Source organism: Mangifera indica, chromosome 13 (assembly GCF_011075055.1).
Source record: "Mangifera indica cultivar Alphonso chromosome 13, CATAS_Mindica_2.1, whole genome shotgun sequence".
Classification (NCBI taxonomy): domain Eukaryota; kingdom Viridiplantae; phylum Streptophyta; class Magnoliopsida; order Sapindales; family Anacardiaceae; genus Mangifera; species Mangifera indica.
Window position 1 is genome coordinate 7,756,710 of NC_058149.1, and position 22,987 is coordinate 7,779,696.

At 31.7% G+C, this 22,987-nt stretch overlaps 1 protein-coding gene across 2 annotated transcripts; it reads right to left on the reverse strand.

Annotated features, from left to right (window-relative positions):
• Positions 1-8,626: 8,626 nt before the first annotated feature.
• LOC123194879 (YTH domain-containing protein ECT4-like) lies at positions 8,627-19,511 on the reverse strand. 2 transcript variants are annotated; one of them, XM_044608362.1, is made up of 8 exons: positions 19,341-19,511; positions 18,545-18,582; positions 18,255-18,435; positions 17,840-17,913; positions 17,358-17,762; positions 11,214-11,720; positions 10,176-10,388; positions 8,627-9,588 (listed from the first exon to the last, which is right to left on the reverse strand). In XM_044608362.1, the coding sequence occupies exons 1-8, from the start codon at positions 19,381-19,383 to the stop codon at positions 9,187-9,189; spliced, it is 1,863 nt and encodes a 620-aa protein (XP_044464297.1). In that variant the 5' UTR covers positions 19,384-19,511; the 3' UTR covers positions 8,627-9,186. The 2 variants fall into 2 exon arrangements, with proteins under 2 accessions (XP_044464297.1, XP_044464298.1); XM_044608363.1 differs by having other exon boundaries at positions 18,255-18,432; positions 19,341-19,510.
• Positions 19,512-22,987: the final 3,476 nt, after the last annotated feature.

The window sequence follows — 22,987 nt, forward strand, 5'->3', positions numbered from 1 at the left end:
AAGGCCCGCATGCATGTTATGAACTATGAGAGGGCACTTTACGCTACACCGCCTGCAGTAGGGCATGTCCATAGTAGGACATATCTGTAGTAGGACATAGAACCCTAGTAAGGTCTACTCGCAGTAGAGCATGCTCGTAGTAAAGCTTAATTCATATTAAAAAATGGTGTAGTGAGAGAAAGAAAGAGAGCTCGAGCTTGAAAGGTGTCAAATCCCTATAGTCAGCTTTTAGAAAGTATCAAATAGACACCAGATGGGATAAAGTATGACTCAAATAGTAAAGAATGAACCAGATTATCCCATCGATTTCCTATGGAGGTTATAAATGAGGCCGAGTCTCGAAAGTGAGTTAGAACAGGAAAAGAGATAGTTTACTTAATTTTTTCCCCTTACTCAGTGTTCTTATCTCTCACTTCCTTTTCTTTTATGATTGTAGGTACAGGTGATCGAAGTAGCTGCGAGGTAGGGTCAAGTCAGCGAAGATAGATTCGGTTAGAGCAGGTTATCTTTGGTTTATATTACATGCATACAGTCGCATGTTCTTGTGAATTTTTGACCTTTTTGAGATGATTGTACAGTTGTATATGATTACTCAATGTTTTCAGATAAGTTTTCATATAAGTATATACATCTTTTGTTTGCTTCCAGATTTTCACTTTTTTCAGAATAATTTCTAGACACTTTAAGTAATGAGTTGAATTCAAAGTAGTTTTAAAAGTATTTTAAAAAAATAAAAAAAATAGATACTCTAGATATTAATTCGTAATATTTCTTCTTCTGTGGGTAGTACTTTTTAGGAGGGATGTTACACACCCTCTCTAGAAATACTACTTTCTAAAGGCAAGCATTATTAACATTAATCATAAAACCAATAATTTAAATAAAAATAAAAAGAATTACATAATCTTAATGATAAAAGACCGAAATATATTTTATTAAAACCAAGTATGGAAAACCTGCAAAAAAATAGTTTTTAAAACATGCAAAAAGTGTCTAGAATAATTTCTAAACACTTTAAGTAATGAGTTGAGTTCAAAGTAGTTTTTAAAGTATTTTAAAAAAATAAAAAAAATAGACACTCTGGATATTAATTCGTAATATTTCTTCTTCTGTGGGTAGTACTTTTTAGGAGGGATGTTACACACCCCCTCTAGAAATACTACTTTCTAAAGGCAAGCATTATTAACATTAATCATAAACCAATAATTTAAATAAAAATAAAAAGAATTACATAATCTTAATGATAAAAGACCGAAATATATTTTATTAAAACCAAGTATGGAAAACATGCAAAAGATGCCCTTAATACAAATAAATAAAAATACTCATGGTTCATTGTAATTTATTAACTACATTGTAATTTGAAATGACAATAAAGCCCTTCAAACCTCACACCTCAGCCATCATTGGATCATGTCTCCTATAAAACAGACAAAATAGAAAAACGTAAACAGTAAACACTTAGTAAGTAGGAATATAAAATATACTTTGCTTAATTATTATTTTGCCCTTTGATTTGGTTTATCCTAACTAGTCATCGAGAATAAGCAGTCTGCTTAACCTTGATGACATGAACTCATATTCAACTATCCAAAACTCCCAATCTACAGATTTCTTCAAGATAGCCTCATACCTTTATCTTTATTGTTAGGCCTTTATCAACCCTTTAAGGCCTTAACTAAACTAACTCTTTATCGGTAAAAGCTTCCTTAACTTATAACTAAACTATAAATAACTCATTAATTAGATTAAGTCAAAACAAAGATTCGACACCTTGGCTATGTGAGCATCTTAACTATGTAGTCCACTCCTTACACTATTATCAAACTATGGTTGAAGTCAAGCTTACTATGGGTAATCGTAATCTTCTACGAACTAATTGTCCTACTATGAACAATATCTTACTATAGGCAATGTAACAAGTATCTCATATGTGTCATCTCATAACTACCCTAAACTCGTATCGATAACTATAGTGCAGTCATACAATGCATGCATGCTAACTCAAGCTACCTACTTATAAGCTCGTAATGCTTTCACCTTTACTCGAACTATATGATAGACTATTGAGATAGTATCCCGTATAGTAGGTCTAAATTGTTCCTCTAAAGTTCTCAAAATTCATGACTTAACACTTATTTTATAGATTGCATTAGACATAGTCCTTCATATTTGATGAACGGTTATTCACTTCTAATACGTGATAAATAGGTGTCCATGATTTGATGAATGGGTGTTCATCACCTTTTGATATACGACCATCCTTCTTCATCATGGTCATTCCTAAACCCTAAGGGTACTTTTATCTTTCTTCTTATGCAAAGTCATTCATTAGGGTGAACAGTCATTCGTGACATTTTTCTATCAATGATGATGACAAGCAATGTGCATACACATTCATCCAACATTGATTGAAAAATTTACAAGTCATGAACAAGCATTCATTATCAAACAAACAAGTGTTCATGGCTTATAAAAATCTCATTCCAAACATAGGGTGCTTGTTCACGATTGGTGAATAGACATCCATGACATTTGGAACACCTAAAATTCATTGTTTTCTAAGTCTAGTTGCTACCAAACAATTCTACAACACTTCAACATATAATTTAACGATATTCTCGTATCAAAACATGTCAAAATATATTATCAAACAACATATTATCTTCAAGAGTGTAAAAAAGAATAAATTTCAAGCCTTAATCATGCTTCTAAACATCCAAAATACACCATATACAAATCCTCAGTTTTGTAGTTAACCTCGCATGCTCCTAAATAAGATATATACATCTCTTAACATATAGTTTGCATAATAACATATCAATAATTCTATTAACCCTAAATATGCTTCTAAATACTCAAAATTCATGGCAACATATTCCACAACAAATAATCATCAAACAATAAAAGGGTACTCATTTAATGTACCTAGAGTCTTCTAGCTGCAATGCAAGGTTATACACGTACCATAAACATACAAATAATTTTTCATGCAACCTAACCATAGCTTATCAACATATGACAATAACCAATGTAATAACCAACAAAGACATTCTAGTCAACACAAATCATCTTCAATACAAACACACAATCTTATTAGAGAGTCAAAGAAAACATTTCCTACTTACTTTTTGCAAAATTCAACATTGGCCTAGTTGTTGGACAAGCCTTCTCTCATTACAATTTCCTTCCCTCAAACCTCGTCAGAAGCTACCACCTAAAGCAAAAAATTCTAGTGTTAGAATCCTTTTCTCTAAAGCACCCAAATGTTGGATCAAGACATTTTCATAGGTTTTGAAAAAGTATCCCCAAAATCACGATAATGTGCCCTTTAAAAAATACAATTTTTATAACCGCATTAACAAGTGTTTGGCCTACAGGTGAACAAGTTGTTCATTATGTTTAAAATTGCATACATGACTTCTATCCAGCTTGCTAATGTGGAAGGCTATGAATAGTCATCCATGGACTTATAAATGGTTGTTCATAGGTTGAAATTAATTATTACTATTTATTTTCAACTCATTTCGGTTCATAATCAACTGTATTCAAGGCTCAAGGGTGTTGAGTTAAGATGAGTGGGCATAAAAGGATGTTGAAAAATATCCAAAAGTACCCATATAGTGAGATATTGATGGGACACAATAGATTATAAGATATTGTGTAAAGTGTTGAGAGTTTACCTACTTATTGAGTGATTTTTGCTTATGCATTCCTTTATATGGTTTTGCAAGTAGACAAGATAAGTAATGGGGCATGCAAGGTGCCAATAGTCTAGCTCAAAAGGATGCATAAAGCAAAGGGGCAATTTAGTTATTTGTCATTCATGTTTGAGTTTATGTATTTATTTGATACAGTTTGAGACTTTGGTTGTATTTATGCATTGACTTTTTGATTGCAGGATTTCAGACACTTATGATGTTTGAACGGTGTTTATTAATTAATTGTTGAGGTTATTCAATTTATATAAGCTACACCTTTTTACAAGTATTTATGATTAAGTGTTTATTATCATGGTTGTAATCCATTGTAAGATGTTAGAAGTTCAAGTCGGGCACATCTCTTCGGATTCATATTTCATCAAAGATATATATATCTAGAGAGGGGTGTTACATAGTCAAATCAAGACTATTTATATGGTTAGAATTAGATAGGAAGAACTATTAATTTGGTTTCTATAGTTAATTTGGTTGCTTAGTCAAAGCATAATTATTAAAGAAAAAGTAACAACAGTAGGAGTAAGCCCTACCAAATAAGAAAACTTGGAGTTGGTCAATAAATGGTGACTAAGTAAGAGGAATTCCACATTTAAATTTAGAACAAGGTGAACATTGAAGTTAAAATCATGGTCATAATGGGTATTTTTGTCATTTTCAAATTTTGGAGCCCTAAAATAGAACGATGTAGTTGAAAAAACTCAATCATATCTTTAAAGATACAATGAGAAATGAGTAAAATAAAAATGTTTGAGTACCTATTGGGTAAAACAAACTAGATGACATAGTATGTTCTTAAGAGAATTTTTTGTAAATTTATATTAAATATTTCATTCATGTTTTGGACAGAAAGAAAACCTAACCTTCGACATTTTTTAGTTCAAGGATGCTCTGTATAAGTAAAGATCTATTATCTTATGAGAAAATACTAAATCCAAGAATTTATACTGTCATTGGTCATATAGATCAAGCCAGATGATATATAATATTCATTATCCTAATTGAGTTGCTAAAATAATTCACTTCAATATAAAAAAGTTCTCAAAACTTGGCACTCTTTAGATTGATATCCTCTATCTACAAAACATGATGGCGTTATGGATAAATTAATAAAGAGAGGGAGTCAATAAGGTTTACAAAATCTCATGGAACTCAAGATCACTACAAATGATATTCCCACTAAAGAAATGATAATTAATCTCATAGTAGATATGTCAACTATGATTGACGTTGTAGAAACTTCAAAGAGAAAGTCTATTAGAGGATGCTGGTCTGTTATCACTAAGTATTATCATATGTGTCTAAATAAGGAAGATTACAATATTGGTTTCATTGAATGTAACGGTCTATTTTGAAGTTATTATAGGTTCTTAATCTAACAAGTAGTTTATGGTTGATAATGAGGTATAGGATCTTGTGGAACTACTTTGGCAATAAACTCATAAGGTACAAATGAGTTTACAAGACCAAAAGAGATTTTAAAGGTGTAAGGCAAATAGGCTGCAAAAGGCTCCAATCAAAGAGAATACATTGATTTCAGTAAAACAGTCTCTCCAGCTTATACCAAAGACTCAAAAATTACCTTTTCGAATCAAATAATTAGAAAAAAAATCTATGTGGTGCAATTAAATTGATTTAAATTATAGGGAAATGAGTCTTTAGTATACAAACTAAAGAAGTCTATCTATAGTTTGAAACATACTTTTTTATGGTGGTATCTCAATTTTAGTGAAGTTATAACCGACATGACTTCATGGAGAGCAAATTGGACAAGTATATGTATTTCAAAATTAATGAGAGCATATGTATCTACATGGTATGGTGTTCTATATTGTTAGTAGAGATATCGATCTATTTATTGATACCAAGATATTTTTGTCCAAGACTCTTGATATAACAAAGATTGTGGACTTATTGATTTACCTTAAATGCATATTTGAAGTGTGTGCTTATAAGGCTTAATGAGCAAAATTATAAGGCAAAAAATGTGTTTGTTGTGAAAGGAGATAAGTTTAATATCAACCATTTCTAAGGAATAAAATTAAAAGGGAATTCATGTGAAATTTTCTTTGTGCTATCGCTATTAGAAGCTTGATTGTGCAAAGGTCAGCACAAAACCATATATAGCTTTTGCATTTGAGATTCTTGGTTCATTCCTCTCAAATCCAAGTCTAGATCACTGAATTATAACTAAGGAGCTAATGAGATGTTTACAAAAGATCATAATTATGTTAGTTGAGATGATAATCTGAAATCCACTTATAGATATATTTTTATACTTGCTGAAAGGGTGATATGTTGAAAAAATATTTAGTAGTCATTAGAAATATCTTCAACCACATACATTGAATTTATAGCTTGTTATAGGATACCTTATCAGATTTTGTGCAATTTTATTTCCCGTTAAAAACAATAAAACCAATAATATATAAAGGCACATAAAATAATGTTAGTTATATCACAGTCAAAAATTATTTTATTTTGATTAAAATTAAAAAATAATTAATATTAAAATCAAATGGGAGAATGTTAGAATATCTTTTCACATGAGTTAATATTAATTATAATTATAATTTAATAAAACTATATTCTTGAATAACTTAATAACAATTTATAAATGAACTTAAATTATTAATAAAAATAAGTTCAATATACTTTAAATATTATGATATGGAATTATAATATTAGTTCAAGTATTAAATATGGGGTCAAATAAACTTATTATATATTTGCGAGGTCTCCTCTTTGAAATCTAACAATAGTTTTACCCTCTGACAATCATCATTCAAAATGATAGTAAATTCAGAAGCTTTACAAAAAACATGGTGATTCAGGTACTTGTGTAATATTAAACTAATTTAATTTAATATTTTATAATATGTGCATCCATCTTGTGGGCTAAGTGGTTTTAATCAATGTTTTTAAAACCAGATTGATGATCAAATTGATTTTCTCATTAATTCATTGTTTGACCGAGAATTGACCGATTCAGTGTATGATTAAATTATAATGAATTTTTTAAACAATATCAAATTAATCAATGGATTTTGCTTAAAATTTTGCAAAAAACATAATCAATCAAAATATTCAAGCCTATGGTGATTAGAACATATTATTTTTAAGGAATGATAATTATTCATCTGATTTCAATGAAAACAATTAGATGAAAAGAATGTCTCTATCTCATGATACAGAAAAAAAAATATAATTCTACAAATCATTGCCTATAGAAGATATTTCAATAAATATGAGATTTTTTTTTCTCCTTTTTCATTTTATTTTTGAACTTATGTTATCTTTATATACTTTTATAAATTCCTCTCATTTAATCTAAAATAATTAAATTATTCAAAAATAATTAAATTTTCTAAAAATGTCTTAAATTTTGGTTAAACCAAATTCTATTGGTTTTAACGGATTCATATGGTTTTGATTGGGTTTGACCAAATCAACAAGTAAACTACTTTTTAACGTTAATCGGACTGAACTTGGAGCTGGTTTCCAGTTCAAAAGAGTGTTTTTAATTGTTCACCACTTACCTAAATTAATCTTACAAGTTAATCTTACCATCTGTTCATGCTTAGCTTTTGCTTCTTCTGAACACGCGTCCATTAGACGTAGCAATCTTGGCAAATCAACTCAAATACATTGTTTAAAAATTCGTCAGCTTCTTTCACTTTTGCATCCTTGATGAAACCATCCAACTCCTTTACGGTACCATTAAATTGGCTACAAGTATGATGATAACTTGAGATTTGCTACTATTGCCCACCATTCAATATAGAACTCCCATTAACACTTCACTTTTGGCTTGCTTCTCCCCCTTGCCCCCAGACAGGACGATACTGACTTGGTCTTTTGCTCATGCTTTGATGTTGGTCCAGAAAAAGCTTATTGATCGAGCAAATTGCGTGTGTGCCCATGAGTCTTGGGGACTTCCATCAGAATGTGAAACAGAACACCGAAGAATCGAGGCTTTTGGCAAAACTTTGCTTCTATTCAACCATATTGAAGTGTCTGAAAGGGGATTTTTTATTAGCTCAACAGAGTGTTGATCACACCTGTTTGCGTTAAATCTGTGGTCTTTTAAGTGAATAAGGTGGAATGAGTGTGTTTGATTGTGAGAAAGTTGGGCGAATGGACGTATGAGGTAATATTCTCGGGAAAACACAAGTTTGATTCAGGATTCTCGGAAAATGGATAGTCTGATGACATCAAACTGTTGAGACATTCTGGTTGAGAATGGCCTATATCATTGAAAGGGCTGAGAAGAATTATTACACGGATTGGTGAAGAAGTGAAGATCTCAGGGGACCCTTTTGTTTTGGAATGAAAAATATTTTTTTAAAACCCTAATCTTTTATTTTTGTTCTTTTTCAAAACTAGAATTTGAAATTCTTTGTTAGGAAATTATGTTGTCATGATTGATTTTTTTTATTTCTCCAAGGGAGATAAAAGTTGAAATAATGGATATACTCAGAATCCTATCAAAAACAAAAAGGAGCAATTAAAATAAAGGAGATAAAATAGAGAATATGGAACAACAAAGACATTTAGAATTAAAAAAAATTAGAGAAGACTTACTGAAATGTGCAATACTTCATGCAATTTGAGTATTTGAATTAAATAACTATTATTAAATATTATTTTATTATAATTTAAAATTATTCAATCACGTAACAAAACATCACATAAATATTCAAACTTCCCCCTTACATATTTGGAAGATAACTGTTTCAAAAAACTTGAAGCAGATATCTGTCATCTCTACTTCAGCTGTGAGGAGATCTACAACAGAAATATTGGAATTATGATTCAAATAACAACTCGGATCAATACAAGAATAGAAGCAAGCATACTGTACATGTACACACCGCAATGGCATTTCTGTAACAAATCATTTTGTGGCATTTCTGTAACAAATCATTTTGTGGCATTTCTTTTTATTTCTGTTCCTCGGAAAATTGGGTAAGTTTACAGATCCTTTCGTTAACCAAAAGCGCTCAGAAAACTGGTAAAATAATACTCTGGAAGATTACATGGAATAAGGCATCAGGCACACAGTATACACAAGCAAATTCCACATGGATTCATCCGACTACTGGATATTGCTCAACATCATCTTCAACCTATACCATATTCAAAACAATAATGCACAAGGTCAGATATTACCACTCTTTTACTGCCTGAGCTGACCTCCATCAATTTTCAACTGCCATGTACGGTGAACCACTGACCAGTGACCAAAGATAAACAAAAACAAAAGAAAAAATTCACTGTCAGATTGAAGCTTGACTCCTCAAATGCCCAATATACCTCCTCAATGATGTCAGTAAACAAACAAAATTATAGAATCACCAACAGAACCAAGAGTTTTTTCGGTTACACCAAGTACGCCAAAGATGGATGCCAATAAAAGCTATGTATAACTGCTCCTAGCGTCAACATAATTACTCTGCCATTGATGGGCTCAATTCTGATGCTTGCCACTTGTTTCAGCAGCAGATCTTTCTTTGATACTATTTTCTGACTGTATAGCTAAAGAAAAGCTATCAGAAGTTTGGTTTAATGGATCACTAGCAAGTGAAACTGAAACATCTGATCTTGAAATAACACCTGCATGACTTAGTGTTTCTTTTTTAGGGATGTCTTCCAACTGGAGGGCTTGAGGAAAACTATCAGAAATCTGGTTTACAGAATTTTCAGCAACTGAATCTGGAGCATCTTTCATTAAGCTAGGTTGCTGTCTAGCCCTCCTTTCCTTCAAAGATCTCTCCCGCTCATCATAAAAGTCAAAATCATCTAGCATACATGTTCGCACATCATGCTCCTTGAAGATTTTCAACATCTCAATACCCTGTTCTAATTTCACCTGATATATCAACATCAAAAAGGAATTTTAGGTATATATAACCTTATTTTAATAAGAACCAGAGCTTAAAATGTCATCACAGACACTGGGAAAAAAACAATGCATAGATACCAATGAATATCATGGTTTCATTTCATAAGATTATACATCACCACTGAAAAAGAATGTAGGTATATATATCCTCAAAGTTAATACCAGTCAGATCTTAACAGGCCATCACCATAATGTGTGAAAAATAGAAAAAACATCTGTAGAGAATAGCATATTGGGACAGAGGTTTGATGTCAGATTAATGGCAATTCCAACAATCAAAAAGGTAAAAGGGGTAGAGCAAGAGTACAAAAAAGTTGGGGCATGAAAGATATTCACCTACAAGCAACCAGAGGTCAGAGAAAACAATACATTTTGGCAAAAAAAAAAAGAAAGAAAAGAAGGACAGCATCTTTTCTACCTAATCCAGTGGTTTAAAGTTGATGACCTTTGATTTTAACCATTGGCTAAATATAATGAATTAATGAAACATCAAGGCAAATATTTAAGTCAATAAATTAAGTACATAAATAAATATATACTTAATAAACAGCTACCTCCTGCGAATCTCGGCTGTGTGTCACTGGTTTATTATCATTATTTTCAAGCAGAATGTGACGAAATCGGTTGTTAGGAACATCTTTGATTATATGCCATTTGACTGGAAACTGCCCGCTCCACCTATCTTGCTGCCAGTAATCAGCATTTTTCTCAAAATCTACAGGTCCTACCATCTCAGCCACCCCACAGAACTGTCCACTTGCGTTAACCTACACAGAGATATAGTTATAGACTCAGGACTACTAAAAGGCTAAACAAATGCAATTTCCACCGGAATAAAATTCAGTGTAAAAAAAGGGGCAGGGAAAAGGCTTCCTTCAACTTAATGATTCTAAAAATCTGAGGTGAACCCTGCTTACACTAGCAATTAATGATCTTTCAGCAAAGAAAAGTAATCAACAGCAGCAACAAAAATTCTTGGGAAATTAAAGTATCAAACAATCATATTTAATATTAACCAAAAATACAATGCAGAAAACTTTGAAACCCCTTCACAGACCCATATAGAAACCACATTAGGCAACAATCAGTAACTAATTATCACCAGAAAAAAAAAAAGCAGAATCTTCCTTATAGCTATAGACTCAGACAAGGGCCTAATGTTATGAGGACATATGTACAGGATAAGAGTCAACATCCTTATTCCTCAACAAGCATCAAAAAACCCTTTATGTACAAGGATATTTAAAGCTTAATGATTAGAAAAAGAAAGGGAATCTTTAGATTAGCTTGCTTAAGCAGAAAAAAGAATGAAGGCACTTCAACATAAATGATACCTGTTTATTCCATCAGCCTCTATTATGGCAATAAAGTTAAATAAAATGTTAAAAGCAGTGACCAGCCCAATGGAACTACCAATCACCAGGAAGCCTATCATATACCATCATCAATAATCCCTTAATTATAGTATTGTTTCAATATGGTACCGCTTTCTTTTATCCCCTTTAAATTTGCTTCAGCCACCGATAGCCTAAGTTGTTCCACGATATTTGGTATATTAAATATACTAGTTGTTTTAGGTCATATTCACGTACCGAAAACAGAAGGAATATTGGAAAGCTGCCACTTGTTTTGTTTGCTTCTTGATAAGCTGCATCTAATTTTTTATTACCATGAGGAGTGCTGGCCCAAATATTATACTTGATACTTTTGTGAACATTGTCCTCACTAAAAGACTTGATGATAAAGAACTTGGCATTCTCATATTCAGTGACAAAGTCTTGCCGGTTGTATGACTCAAGATTTATTTGTGAGCCTGTTATATTGTTTTTGCCATTAAAAGATGAAGAACTCTGTTCAGAAGTGCCCTTTCCCTTCACTTTTGAAGCCCGTGGTCCTCGATTGCGATCAATACCATGTGAATAACTAGAAATGCAAATTGAATCCTGGTCCATCTCTTGTCTTCTGCCCTTGTCAAGAACAGGTCGCATCCGGTCATTACTCCCAAAATAAGAGCTCTGATAAGGGCCACCACGAGGGTAACCTCCAGGGGAGGAACTTGAAATTAATCCAAATCCATTATATGATCCTTGTTGAGAAATCTGCAACTATATGATGTCAGTGCCAAGGAGAAAATCATACGTAAAATGTCATAGAATCAGGAAAACACTACTTGATCGAACACCAAAATAAAGTATAAGAAGCATTCATCTACCCTGAGATAACCCATCAAATATTCTCAATTAAAATCAATCAGCCATGAAGAACCATAACATGCTATTGCATAACATTATCAACAGAACATGATGTCTAGTAGGCAATTTACAATCTCAGGAAATATTCTCTTGAAATATATTTAAACTAGCAGAATAGCAGAAAGTCAGCTTATAAATCCGTTCTAGCACACTTCAATTTACAAATAACTCCGGTACAAAATTGAATAGAAAGTAATTTTGTTCGTATATCATTGCTATAACAATACATGTATATATATAAATTAGGAATCTTATATTAGCAAAACAGAATATTTGATTTTCTATGATTATGATCTTATAATCAAGTTTTACTATAGTTAAATCCCTATAATCAATCCCTATTATCTATATAATCTACTACTATATAGTAATATATAGTTTAAATATTTTGTAACACTCCTCCTCAAGCTGAGGTATAGATGTTAATTATGCCCAATTTGTTATAAATATAATCAATCTAAACCCATTTACAACCGTAGTAAAATATTTTTTAGTTGTTCTTCCGCCTTCACATGTTTTATCGCGGACAAAATGATAGTCAGTTTCGATATATTTTGTTCATTCATGAAACACAAGATTAAAAGCAATGTGAAGAGTCGCTTGGTTATCACACCACAATTGTGTTGGTAATGAAATTTGGAAACCAACTATAGTCAAAAGTTGGCATATCCACATTATTTCACACACGGATTCTGCACTAAATCAGGACACAACATTTTGTTTCTTACTCTTCCAAAATACCAAATTACCTCCAACAAAGACATAATAGCCAATAGTGAATATTTTATCTATCTTGGAACCTACCCAGTCTGCACCTAAGAAACATTCAATGTGCATATGTCTGTGATTCCCATATAGTATGACACGTCCAGAGGCTCCTTTCAATTAGCATAAGATCTGTTATAAAGTTGCCCAATGATCAATTGTTGGAGAAGACATGAATTGATTTACAATACTGACAGAATATGCAATATCAGAATCTGTAAGATAATTCAACTTTCCTGCCAGTCTTCTATATTTCTTAGGGTCATCAAACAATTCACCATCTTTTGTAAGTTACAATTTAGAAATCATCAAAGCACTACATGGTTTAATTCCCAATTTTCCTATCTCAGTCAATAAATCAAGCACATATTTCCTTTTAGATAAGAAGATGTCTTTCTTGCTCCTTGTCACTTCAATACCCTAGATATATTTCAATACCCTCAAATTTTTTGTTTGAAACTGAGTGTGAAGAAACGATTTAAGAGATGAAATTCTCATAGTATCACTCCCAATAATAACAATGTCATTAACATACACAACTAGAAGAATACTATCAGTTTTAGACTGTTTATTAAGTGATCACACTTGCCCTTTACCATGGCAAATTTTTTTATTGTCTAACTAAATTTTTCAAACCAAGCATGAGGACTTTGTTTCAAACCATACAAGGATTTGTGAAACTAACAAACCTTCTCACACTCCCACTAAGCAACAAACCCAAGTGGTTGCTCCATATAAACTTATTATTAAAGGTCACCATGTAAAAAGGCATTTTTGATGTAAAGGTTAATCATATGTAATTGCCATAGAAATAAATAGGCAAACAAATATCAACTTAGCTACAGAGGAGAAATTGTCAGAGTAATCCACTCCATAAGTTTAGGCATATCTTTTAGCTATAAGATGTGCCTTAAGGCGAGCCACTAATCTATCAGATCTAATCTTAACTACAAACACCCATTTGCATCCAATAGCTTTCTTTCCTACAGGTAGTTTTACCAAGTCCCAAGTACCATTATCATCTAAAGCATTTATCTCTTCCACCATAGCATCAGGCCAAGCAAGATGAGTTAAAGCTTCCTAAATAATTTTGGGAGTAAAAATAGTGTCGAGAGAGGCAATAAAAGAACAAGTAGAAGAAGACAAGTGATCATAAGAAACAAAAGATGACATAGAATAAGTACACTAGCATTTACCTTTCTAAAGGGCAATAAGAAGATCAAGATCACTTGAGACTGGATCTACTGACAAAAAGACCAGTTCAAGACACGTATCCAAAGGTTGTTAACATCTAGAATAAACCTGGGTAATAAGTGGCCTAGCAAATGTAGAACTATCGGGTAGAGAAACCTTTGGAGAACCAACAAGTGTAGGATTAGTAGGTGAAAACATTTATGGTGAACTAGAAGATGTAACAGTGAATACCAACAAATCATCATCCTCCCGCTGAACGGAACAGGTAAGGGATGTAGAAAAGAAAGTAGTGTTCTCTAAGAAGGTAATATCAACTGACACAAGATATTGGTTAAGAGTAGGAAAAAAACACCTATAACACTTTTGAAGACGAGAGTAACCAAAAAAAACACATTTTAAAGATTTTAGATCTAACTTTGTATATAGAAACAAATATCACGAACAAAACAAGTACCACCAAATATTCTAGGTTCAATAGGAAACAAAACTTAATTTGGAAAGAGAAAAGTGTAAGGAGTTAGACCTTGAACAACAAATAAAGGCATGCGATTGATTAGAAAACAAGATATGGAGACTACATCAGCCCAAAACTGTTCAAGAACTTGCATTTGCAATAAAAGAGCTCGAGTTGTCTCAAGGAGGTGTCTATCTTTCCTCTCAGCTACACCATGTTGAGATCGTATGACAGCACAAGAAGATTGATCATGCCATTTTGAATCATATATGATTGGAAAGATTCAAAAAAATATTCCTTAGCATTATCATTTCGTAACGTATGTACAAAAACATTAAATTGTGTTTTTATTTCAAAACAAAAGACACGAAGATGAGAAAACATCTCAGAAAGATTTTTCATTAATACAACCAAGTCATACGAGAATAGTCATCATCAAAAGTAAATCTATTCTTAAACACAATAGGACATAAACCCCAAACATCTGAATGAACTAATTCAAAAGAAAAACTAGCTCGTTTATTAACTCTAGAACCTGAAGACAAACAATGATGTTTGACAAACTGACACGATTCACACTCTAATGAAGATAAATGATGACATTAAAGGCATAGCGTCTTCAACAAAGATAGAGAAGAATGTCCCAACCAACAATGTGCTTCAAATGGGGTTAAGACACCGGAACAAGAAATGGGTCTTGGTATTTGCATGTCAAGGATGTATAGATCTCCAGATTCATGTCCTATACCAATAATCTACTTCATCATAAAATCTTGAAATAGACCATGATTAGGAAAAAATGAGACACAACAATGATGTTGATCAACAATGAGTTAGATCAACAGTGCCAAAACCAAAAACATATGATGTTGATCTGTCTGCTAAAGTAACACTAGAAGGAGATGCATGTGACTAGAAAGTACAAAAGAGATTAGGATTACCTGTCACATGATCTATGACATTTGGATGATGAAGAAACAAGATGTGTTTGGTTTACCGGACTCAGCAATAGCAATGAAAGAAGTAGATGAAGACTTTAGTGATTCTTGGTATTGAGAGAATTCAACAAATTCATCTGCAGAAATCATATTGGTCTCTTCAGTTGCAATGTTGGTGGCTACAATATGTGCTAACTAAGATTTTTGAGTCCGATTATGTAATTTTCTACAAGTGTGTTTTGTATGTTTGGGCTCATGATAGTGATAGTAGAAAATCTCTCCTGAATCCTAACTCTGATTATCAATAACTCTGTCACAATTGTTGTTTCCCCCTCTTCTATTACCACTTCTGTTATATTGACATCCAGTTTCATGTGCACTACTTCAACCAACAAGAACGCTATTATTTTAAAACAATAAGGTACTTTTTGTGCAAAGTACCTTAGTAAATGTGTCATGCAACGATAAAATCTCAGTACTAACAAGTATCTAAGATTTAACAGTCTCAAACTTAAGCGGAAGACCAACTAGGAAACTCATAATAGTCATCTGCTCCCATTGGGCTTGTTGAACTTTCACATCATGATTAAATGGTAATAGCATATTAAGTTCTTTTAAAGTTCATAAAATAAGAAGTAATCATCATGTCTTGTTTTTTAAAACAATAAAAGGCTTTGCATACCTCATATATGCGAGAAATATTTCCTCTTCCAGAATACAGGAAATCTAAATACTCCATTAATTCTTTAACCAATTCACAGTGATTAATCAAACTAATTGTCTCACTTTCGATGGATTTTTGTATCTATAAGAATAATCAGGCATCATCTCTTGGTCATGCCCATCTAGTACCATCCGTAAGAGGGGTTTTCGTAAGGTAATCATCTTTCTTAAGGCTTAGCAGATAAAGTCGAATTGTCTTGCTCCATTCAAAATAATTAAGACCACTAAGGTTGTGTTCTGTGATTTTTGACATTACAGGAACCACATCAGCCATAATTATAGGTTTGTCATCAGTCATAATACTATTCAATACAACCAGAAGTCAAACATAGTAGGAAGGTGCCTGACCAAATGATTTTGCAGCAATAAAGGACCAAGATGTGTTGTACAGAGAGAGACAATATTGGAAAAAGGTGAACAAAGTTAGAACAAGGAGAAAATCTCGCGAAGACGACTATTCTAACAACTGTGACAACACATGCAACAGCTAATGGCGACAGGCTTCTGAGGTTATGATTGTCAGTGTCTTTTGAGTGCAATGATGTCGACAGTGAGACTTCACGCTTGTCGGAGAAGGAGATTGGCAACTATCGTTGTCAAGGGAAGAAGCAACGCATGCAACTCATGCGCTGGTCTTTTGATGATTGGATTCTGGGAACTGACCAATCTTCAGGAAACGCTTCTTCCTAGGCCAACGATAAGGTGAAATAGTCACTCTACATGGGTGACCCAAGAAATTTGCTCACCAAGACAGAATGAAATAGACAAGTTTGCACACTAGGGCAAACCTCGCTCTAATACCATGCACAAAATTGAATAGAAAGTAATTTTGTTCATATATCATTGCTATAACAATACATGTATATATACAAATTAGGAATCTTATTAGGAAAGTTGAACATTTGATTTCCTATGATTACAATCCTATAATCAAGTTCTACCATAGTTAAATTTCTATTATCTATATAATCTACTCCTATATGATACTATATAGTTTACATATTCTGTAACAACCCCTAAAACACTTTCAGTCAAATTTAAATGAATTTTTAGACAGATTAATTTTTATATCAGGGTATTAGCAACTAAATCCTCACCATGTGGTAAGTATGAATATACTATGACTGCAATATATACTAGAAATGCGGTTTTTAAGATAATAAAAATGCAGAGCTTAACAACACAGGGCTTCTTAATACATTGTGACACACTAAAATTTTGAATAGCTTCTAGAGCTCTATTAATTTGAATTCTAAAATATTTGTAAAGATATGAGAAACTGATCCAATGAGCTAATTTTCATTTTCAAAACCAAATGTAAATGTGAACTATATCAATCATATTAAAGTTTCACCTTTTAGGAAAACTACCTCAAACATGTTGATAATATAAATCAAATTATAAACAAACCTGCCCAACATTCTGCTCATATGACCCAAGAATGCCCATTGGTTGAGGATATGCTGCTGGCATAGTTAAAGGACTAGAAACATGATTCCCAGATACATCCCCTCCACCAAATGATCCACCAAGATGTACAAAATATCCTGATCCTGGTCCTAAAAGAAAGTTGTCAGCACTACTTTCTGATGTCATCAGCTCAGATGGTGATGCTTGAACCGCTGGCACATTTGGTGGACCAGCCTTGGGGTAATAAGTTGGAGAGAAAGGGATTTGCTGTGGTGGGTACAGCTGGCCTTCCACCATTATAGAAGGCAATGGTGAAGCAACTGGAGAGTATTGTCCAAATGCTATTTCAGGATTGAAGCCATAACCAGAATGCAACAATAGAGACGCATTGTCATTGTAGATAACCTGAATCACCTGAACATTAGAATGTATTCACAAAGAAAAATGGATCTAAAGATGCCATGAGAGAGATTCATCCTTACTGGAGATACATGTAAGCCATCAACATTAGCATATGGAGAATATCCATCCAATGTAGTAATGCTATTTCCATAACCTGAAACAGAATTTAAAAATCAATCCCCTTCATTTTCTACATAATTACAAGAAAATATAGCAGAAGAAATTGCAAGCATTATAAACCGCATCCTCGAAGTTCTAGAATTCATGATCAAAAAATTAGAATTTATGGTAATAAATCCTTATATCCTTTGATTCCCTTAATGGCTTCAATCTGCTACTGAAAGCAAACAAGTTTTTTCAAATTCCAAAATGGATAGGATTGAAAAAAGAAAGGTATTAATATCACATAAATTTCACATGGTTGTTAGTGAAGGGACAGCAACAGAGATATAAAGCTTCATAATTCTAAAACAGTTACAGCCACAAGGAACTAACCACCATATGATAGACTTTGTTCCTGGGAAGAATACGTATTTAGCGTGTGGACAGTGCCAAGCTCTCCGCTATCAGCAGATTCTGGCTTTTCTTTGACATCCTTTGGAGGCCCTATGCCAGCTGCTGCATCCGGAGAAGGATTTGCTGAAATGATCCTTTCATCTTCCATTGAAAGTAGCTGCTAATAGATTAAAAATTGAAGAGCCAATCGAAAAAATAATCTAATCCTGCCATAATATGTAAACAAATGCACTGCAAAGAAGGTTACTAAGAAATTGTTAACCAAATACCTGCTCAGTTGAATTATTTGGCTTGACAGACCTCTCTCCTGCACCCACAATTGAATGTTCAATGACTTAATGCAGCAGGAAAAAACATAGGGAATCACAAATAACTTGTCATGGAAGCTAAAGACATTTAGAGATAGAAAGAGACGAAAGAGAATGTAAAAGGAATGAAATGCACTAATTTTCCCAGGAAACGTAGAAATTACAAACTGGTGACATAAGCTCAAAACTTAATTAAGCAAACACATAGGTCAAACAATGCCCAATATGAGCATCAACCCACAAACATATTAAAGAATGTCCTGTGCAGTCAATGTCTTTCTGCACGGTACAGAAATATATATCCAGCGGAACTGTTGCCATTAAACAACAATTCTATCAAACAGCAAGCATCAAATTCTCTACTCAGCATAGAAGCATAGCATCCACTAAGCTCAGAACATTATTAGAAATATTTCTTGCATTTCTTCTTGATAAATTAACTGAAAATTTGCATACATGCTTTCTTCGACAGAAATTAAATCACAACCCCAGCTAACCCCACAAATTCCTACACCCTAGAAACAGAAAAGAAAAAAATCAACCCAAAACAATAAACAAAACCAACACAAAAAGCAAGAAATTAACCACTTCAATAATAAATTGAAAACCCAAAAAAAAAACCAAATGGCGGCCTCGGAAAGTAAAAGACCAAGTTAAAGACAATGTAGTTAAGAAAATTGTGCAAAATTAAAGAAAAGAGAAACAAAGAAGAAGAAAAAAGAAGGAATCGAAGTAGACAGGGTGGAGGGTAAAATACCAGTGGAGATGATTCGATCCTGATCGTGGAGAGGGACATCCATGAGAGAGAGAGATCTGAAAGAAGATATTGAAAGTAATGAAAACCCTAATCCTAAATGGAATTGAGAGGGAAAAGGGGTTTCCGGGGATTTGATTTGAGAATATGAAAGATTTGATTGTACAAAATATTAACAATTATTAAGAGTATTAATTAATCAATATACCTATTTTGAGTGTATAAATATATACATATTTATATATATCATCATGTGATTAGATGATTTTGAATTAAGAATCAAATAATAACTAATCATATGATAATACATATGAGTATGTATATATTTATGTACCCAAAATAGATACACATAATATTATTTTTAATTAATAGGAGAATCTTTTATTTTATTTTATGTATGGCATTATAGTACATAAAATGAGTTGGAATTTTTGGTTGTGGTTGTGATTAGTGATGCTTACTAAGAGGCTCTTGCTTTAAAATTGACCTCATTTCAATGCCCATTAAAAAGTAAGCCGCTTCCTTGGTAAGGTTGCCTCCACTTAATTAGTTTAATATAATTATTAAATTATAAAATAATTAAAATTTAAATAAGTAGTTTTACAGATAAAATGGGATAGAAAAGTTTGAAATAAAATAATTTGCCTCTCAAGTACATTAGATTTCAACAAGGTAACATTGGTTGGTGGATATATAACACAATTTCTTTTATTAATTAAAAGGGCCTCAATATAGATATAACTAATAATTTTGTCGTTATCTCATACCTTTCAACACACCTTAAATTTAACCTCAAACATATTAACAAGTCTCAATCTAAAACTTTGTGTTTACCAATTTTTGTAATGTATGCAAGGGGTTTAATGAAAGATGCTATTGTAATCTTTCACTAGGCGTACTCATATGCCAAGCATGTTAAATCCCGTGTAATAGCATGAATTAGGATAGAAAGGGTATGTGTAAGCATTTTAAGCCCAGGGAGTGTGAATTCAGGAGGTGAGTGTAAGAATTTTATGTCAAAAGGGGCTTATGTAATTTGTCACTTAACATACCTATACACGAATCAGATAAAATATCGGGTCAACTTATAATTTTGACTAACTTTTTTTTTTATATTTTAATATAAATAATCTTATATACTATACCATTACTATTACAAGATTAATTAAAAAAATAACAGTTGTTTAATGATATAGGACAATTCAATGAATTATGTTGAATAAAAATAAAAAATGGTTAAAATTCACTATAATATAGCGTATAGTGGGAAACTTGAGTTGTTGAGTAACTTGAGTAATTTTATTTGTATTGACCATAGACAAAATTTTATCCATATACTCATGAAACCTGAAAATGCAATCAATGAAATGTCTTACGACACTGAAGATGACATTGATACTCCTTTTCACATGTCTTTTCTCAATAGATATATGAATTTGTTCATCTGTTTGTGACAATTAGTCCAAGTTTTAGAAAATAATCTCTAGTTTTTTATTTCAAAGCAAATAAATCTAACAAGTGATCATAACCTATATAACAAGTCAATACATATATCAGTGAACCTTCCAATCTTGCTCATGGGGAATGGTATCAATTTCCCTTAAGGACCAACATTAAAGAGGATACTGAACCCCAACAAGATGAGCAAGAAGAGAGTAATATTAATGTTGATGTTTGCAATCCAAATCTCTGGGATGAGCTTAGTTTAGACTTATTAGTTTATGGACTCTAACTAGCCTTTTTTTTTTTTTTTTTCTATTATTTCAACATATTAGGGCTCAGTATTTCTTTTGCATAAGGTCAAATTTATTAGTAGAAACCTTTGGTAAAATATTTTTAAGAAAGAATTTGCATTAATCATATTATTTAAATCATATTTTATAAATCTTGACTTTTATATAATGCATGTTTATGCTGCATACATGAATGTTAGTGCATTTCTTCTTACATGCATGGTTAAAATGATCTATAAAACAAATCAAGATATTAGAATTTATTTTTACATGTTTTCCAAAAGTCACTGTTATGAAACATGCATGTTATTTTTCAAAATTGTTAGTAATTTTTATACATGCATGTTGTTTCCCATGATTATTAGTGGTTATTCACTTAAAAGCTTTAATTAATATTTATATATATATATATATATATATATATATATATATATATATATATATTTATGTATGTATGTATGTATGTATGTAAGTATGTATTACTAAAGTTATATGGTTGCTTAAAAATTTTAAAGTTTTAATCAGATAATAGGTATTTTTATAATAATATTCTACGTATCTATTTTGAATACATAAATAAATATACATATTTATATGTATCATTATGTAATTAGATGTTAACATTGACTTATGATGATTTGGGTATAAATATTTCAAGACAAGTTGTATATCCATTGGCTGAATTTACAAAGAATCACTATTTCTTATTCTGGAAAATCTTACAAGTTGTGATTCCTTTTGTGGGTTTAGGAACTTTGGCGTGGTTAAATGGAATTTTCACGCGACGTCGTCTTGAATCGGGTCTTGGAATAGTGATAGTTTTTCAGTGAAATTTACTTTTTATTAAGAATTTTGATGGCTTTCTAGAAGACGTTATGCATATTGCAAAATTTCAGAAGTCCAAATTTTTACATAACTCAATTCTTGTCTTGAGAAGATATATAAAATATAAGTTTTATTTCATAATTGTTACGAGAGTCAATAAACGGTATTATATGTACATATTTTTAATATATAATTAGATATATAAATAATTTATTATTATATGATTAAGTGTTATAATATTTTTAATTTAAAATTATCTAATCATATAATAATATATTATTTATATATCTAATTATTTATTAAAAATATATATATATATATATATATATATATATATATATATATATATATATATATATATATATATATATATAGTTTTATTGTAATTTATATGGATAGTGATGAAGGAACAATTTGTATGCATAAAATGTGATTTGTGTGCAGGTTAATAAATGGTGCAAATTAAAGATATTATACGGTCAAAAGTTCTTCCTTAAGTCAACTTGTTGGTATGATCCTATAAGCAGTTAGTAAAATAGCAACTAATTAATACCTCAATTTGTAAATTGTAGGAGTAAGTCTCAAGAAGAACAATTTATTTTCTAGAAGCCTCAAAGCAAGATTCAAAGAGTACCTTCACCATGATCCCAGCAACAACTCAATAATTAATTGGATTTATATATTATGTCTTTTCATATTCTTTTATCTGAATCTTTGTGATTTGATGTATTTCTCATTGGTAGATATTTCCAACCAATAATTTGGTATTAAAAGGAGGGCTCCCAAGTTTTCTAGTGCAATCTTTCTTATCTTTCGCTAGTATAATCCTTATTTCATTGGCATATCAAGGAAGAATGATCACTTGATACTCATCACACCCCTATAAACAAGTTCAAATAACTGGTTTGACAAGCGTAATCTAGGTGTAAGTGTAAGGTTTTCTCGTGCTATTAGCAACAAAATAATAATCAAAACATGAAAAAAAATCCAAACCCACAAAGGTTAATTGTATATGCAATATGAGAAGGTTCAAATTTTGTATACTGGTGTTTAAAGGCTCATTCTCTTTGAATTCAACCTGAATCTATCCTA

What these genes read in the sequence shown, in the direction of transcription:
- LOC123194879 (XM_044608362.1), bottom strand. Translation starts at nt 19,383, where the DNA reads ATGGATGTCCCTCTCCACGATCAGGATCGAATCATCTCCACTG. An exon ending in ATGGCTTACATGTATCTCCA is followed by an intron (nt 17,763 to 17,839) that starts GTAAGGATGAAT and finishes CAGGTGATTCAG; the next exon opens with GTTATCTACAATGACAATGC. An exon ending in ACAGCCGAGATTCGCAGGAG is followed by an intron (nt 9,589 to 10,175) that starts GTAGCTGTTTAT and finishes TTGATATATCAG; the next exon opens with GTGAAATTAGAACAGGGTAT.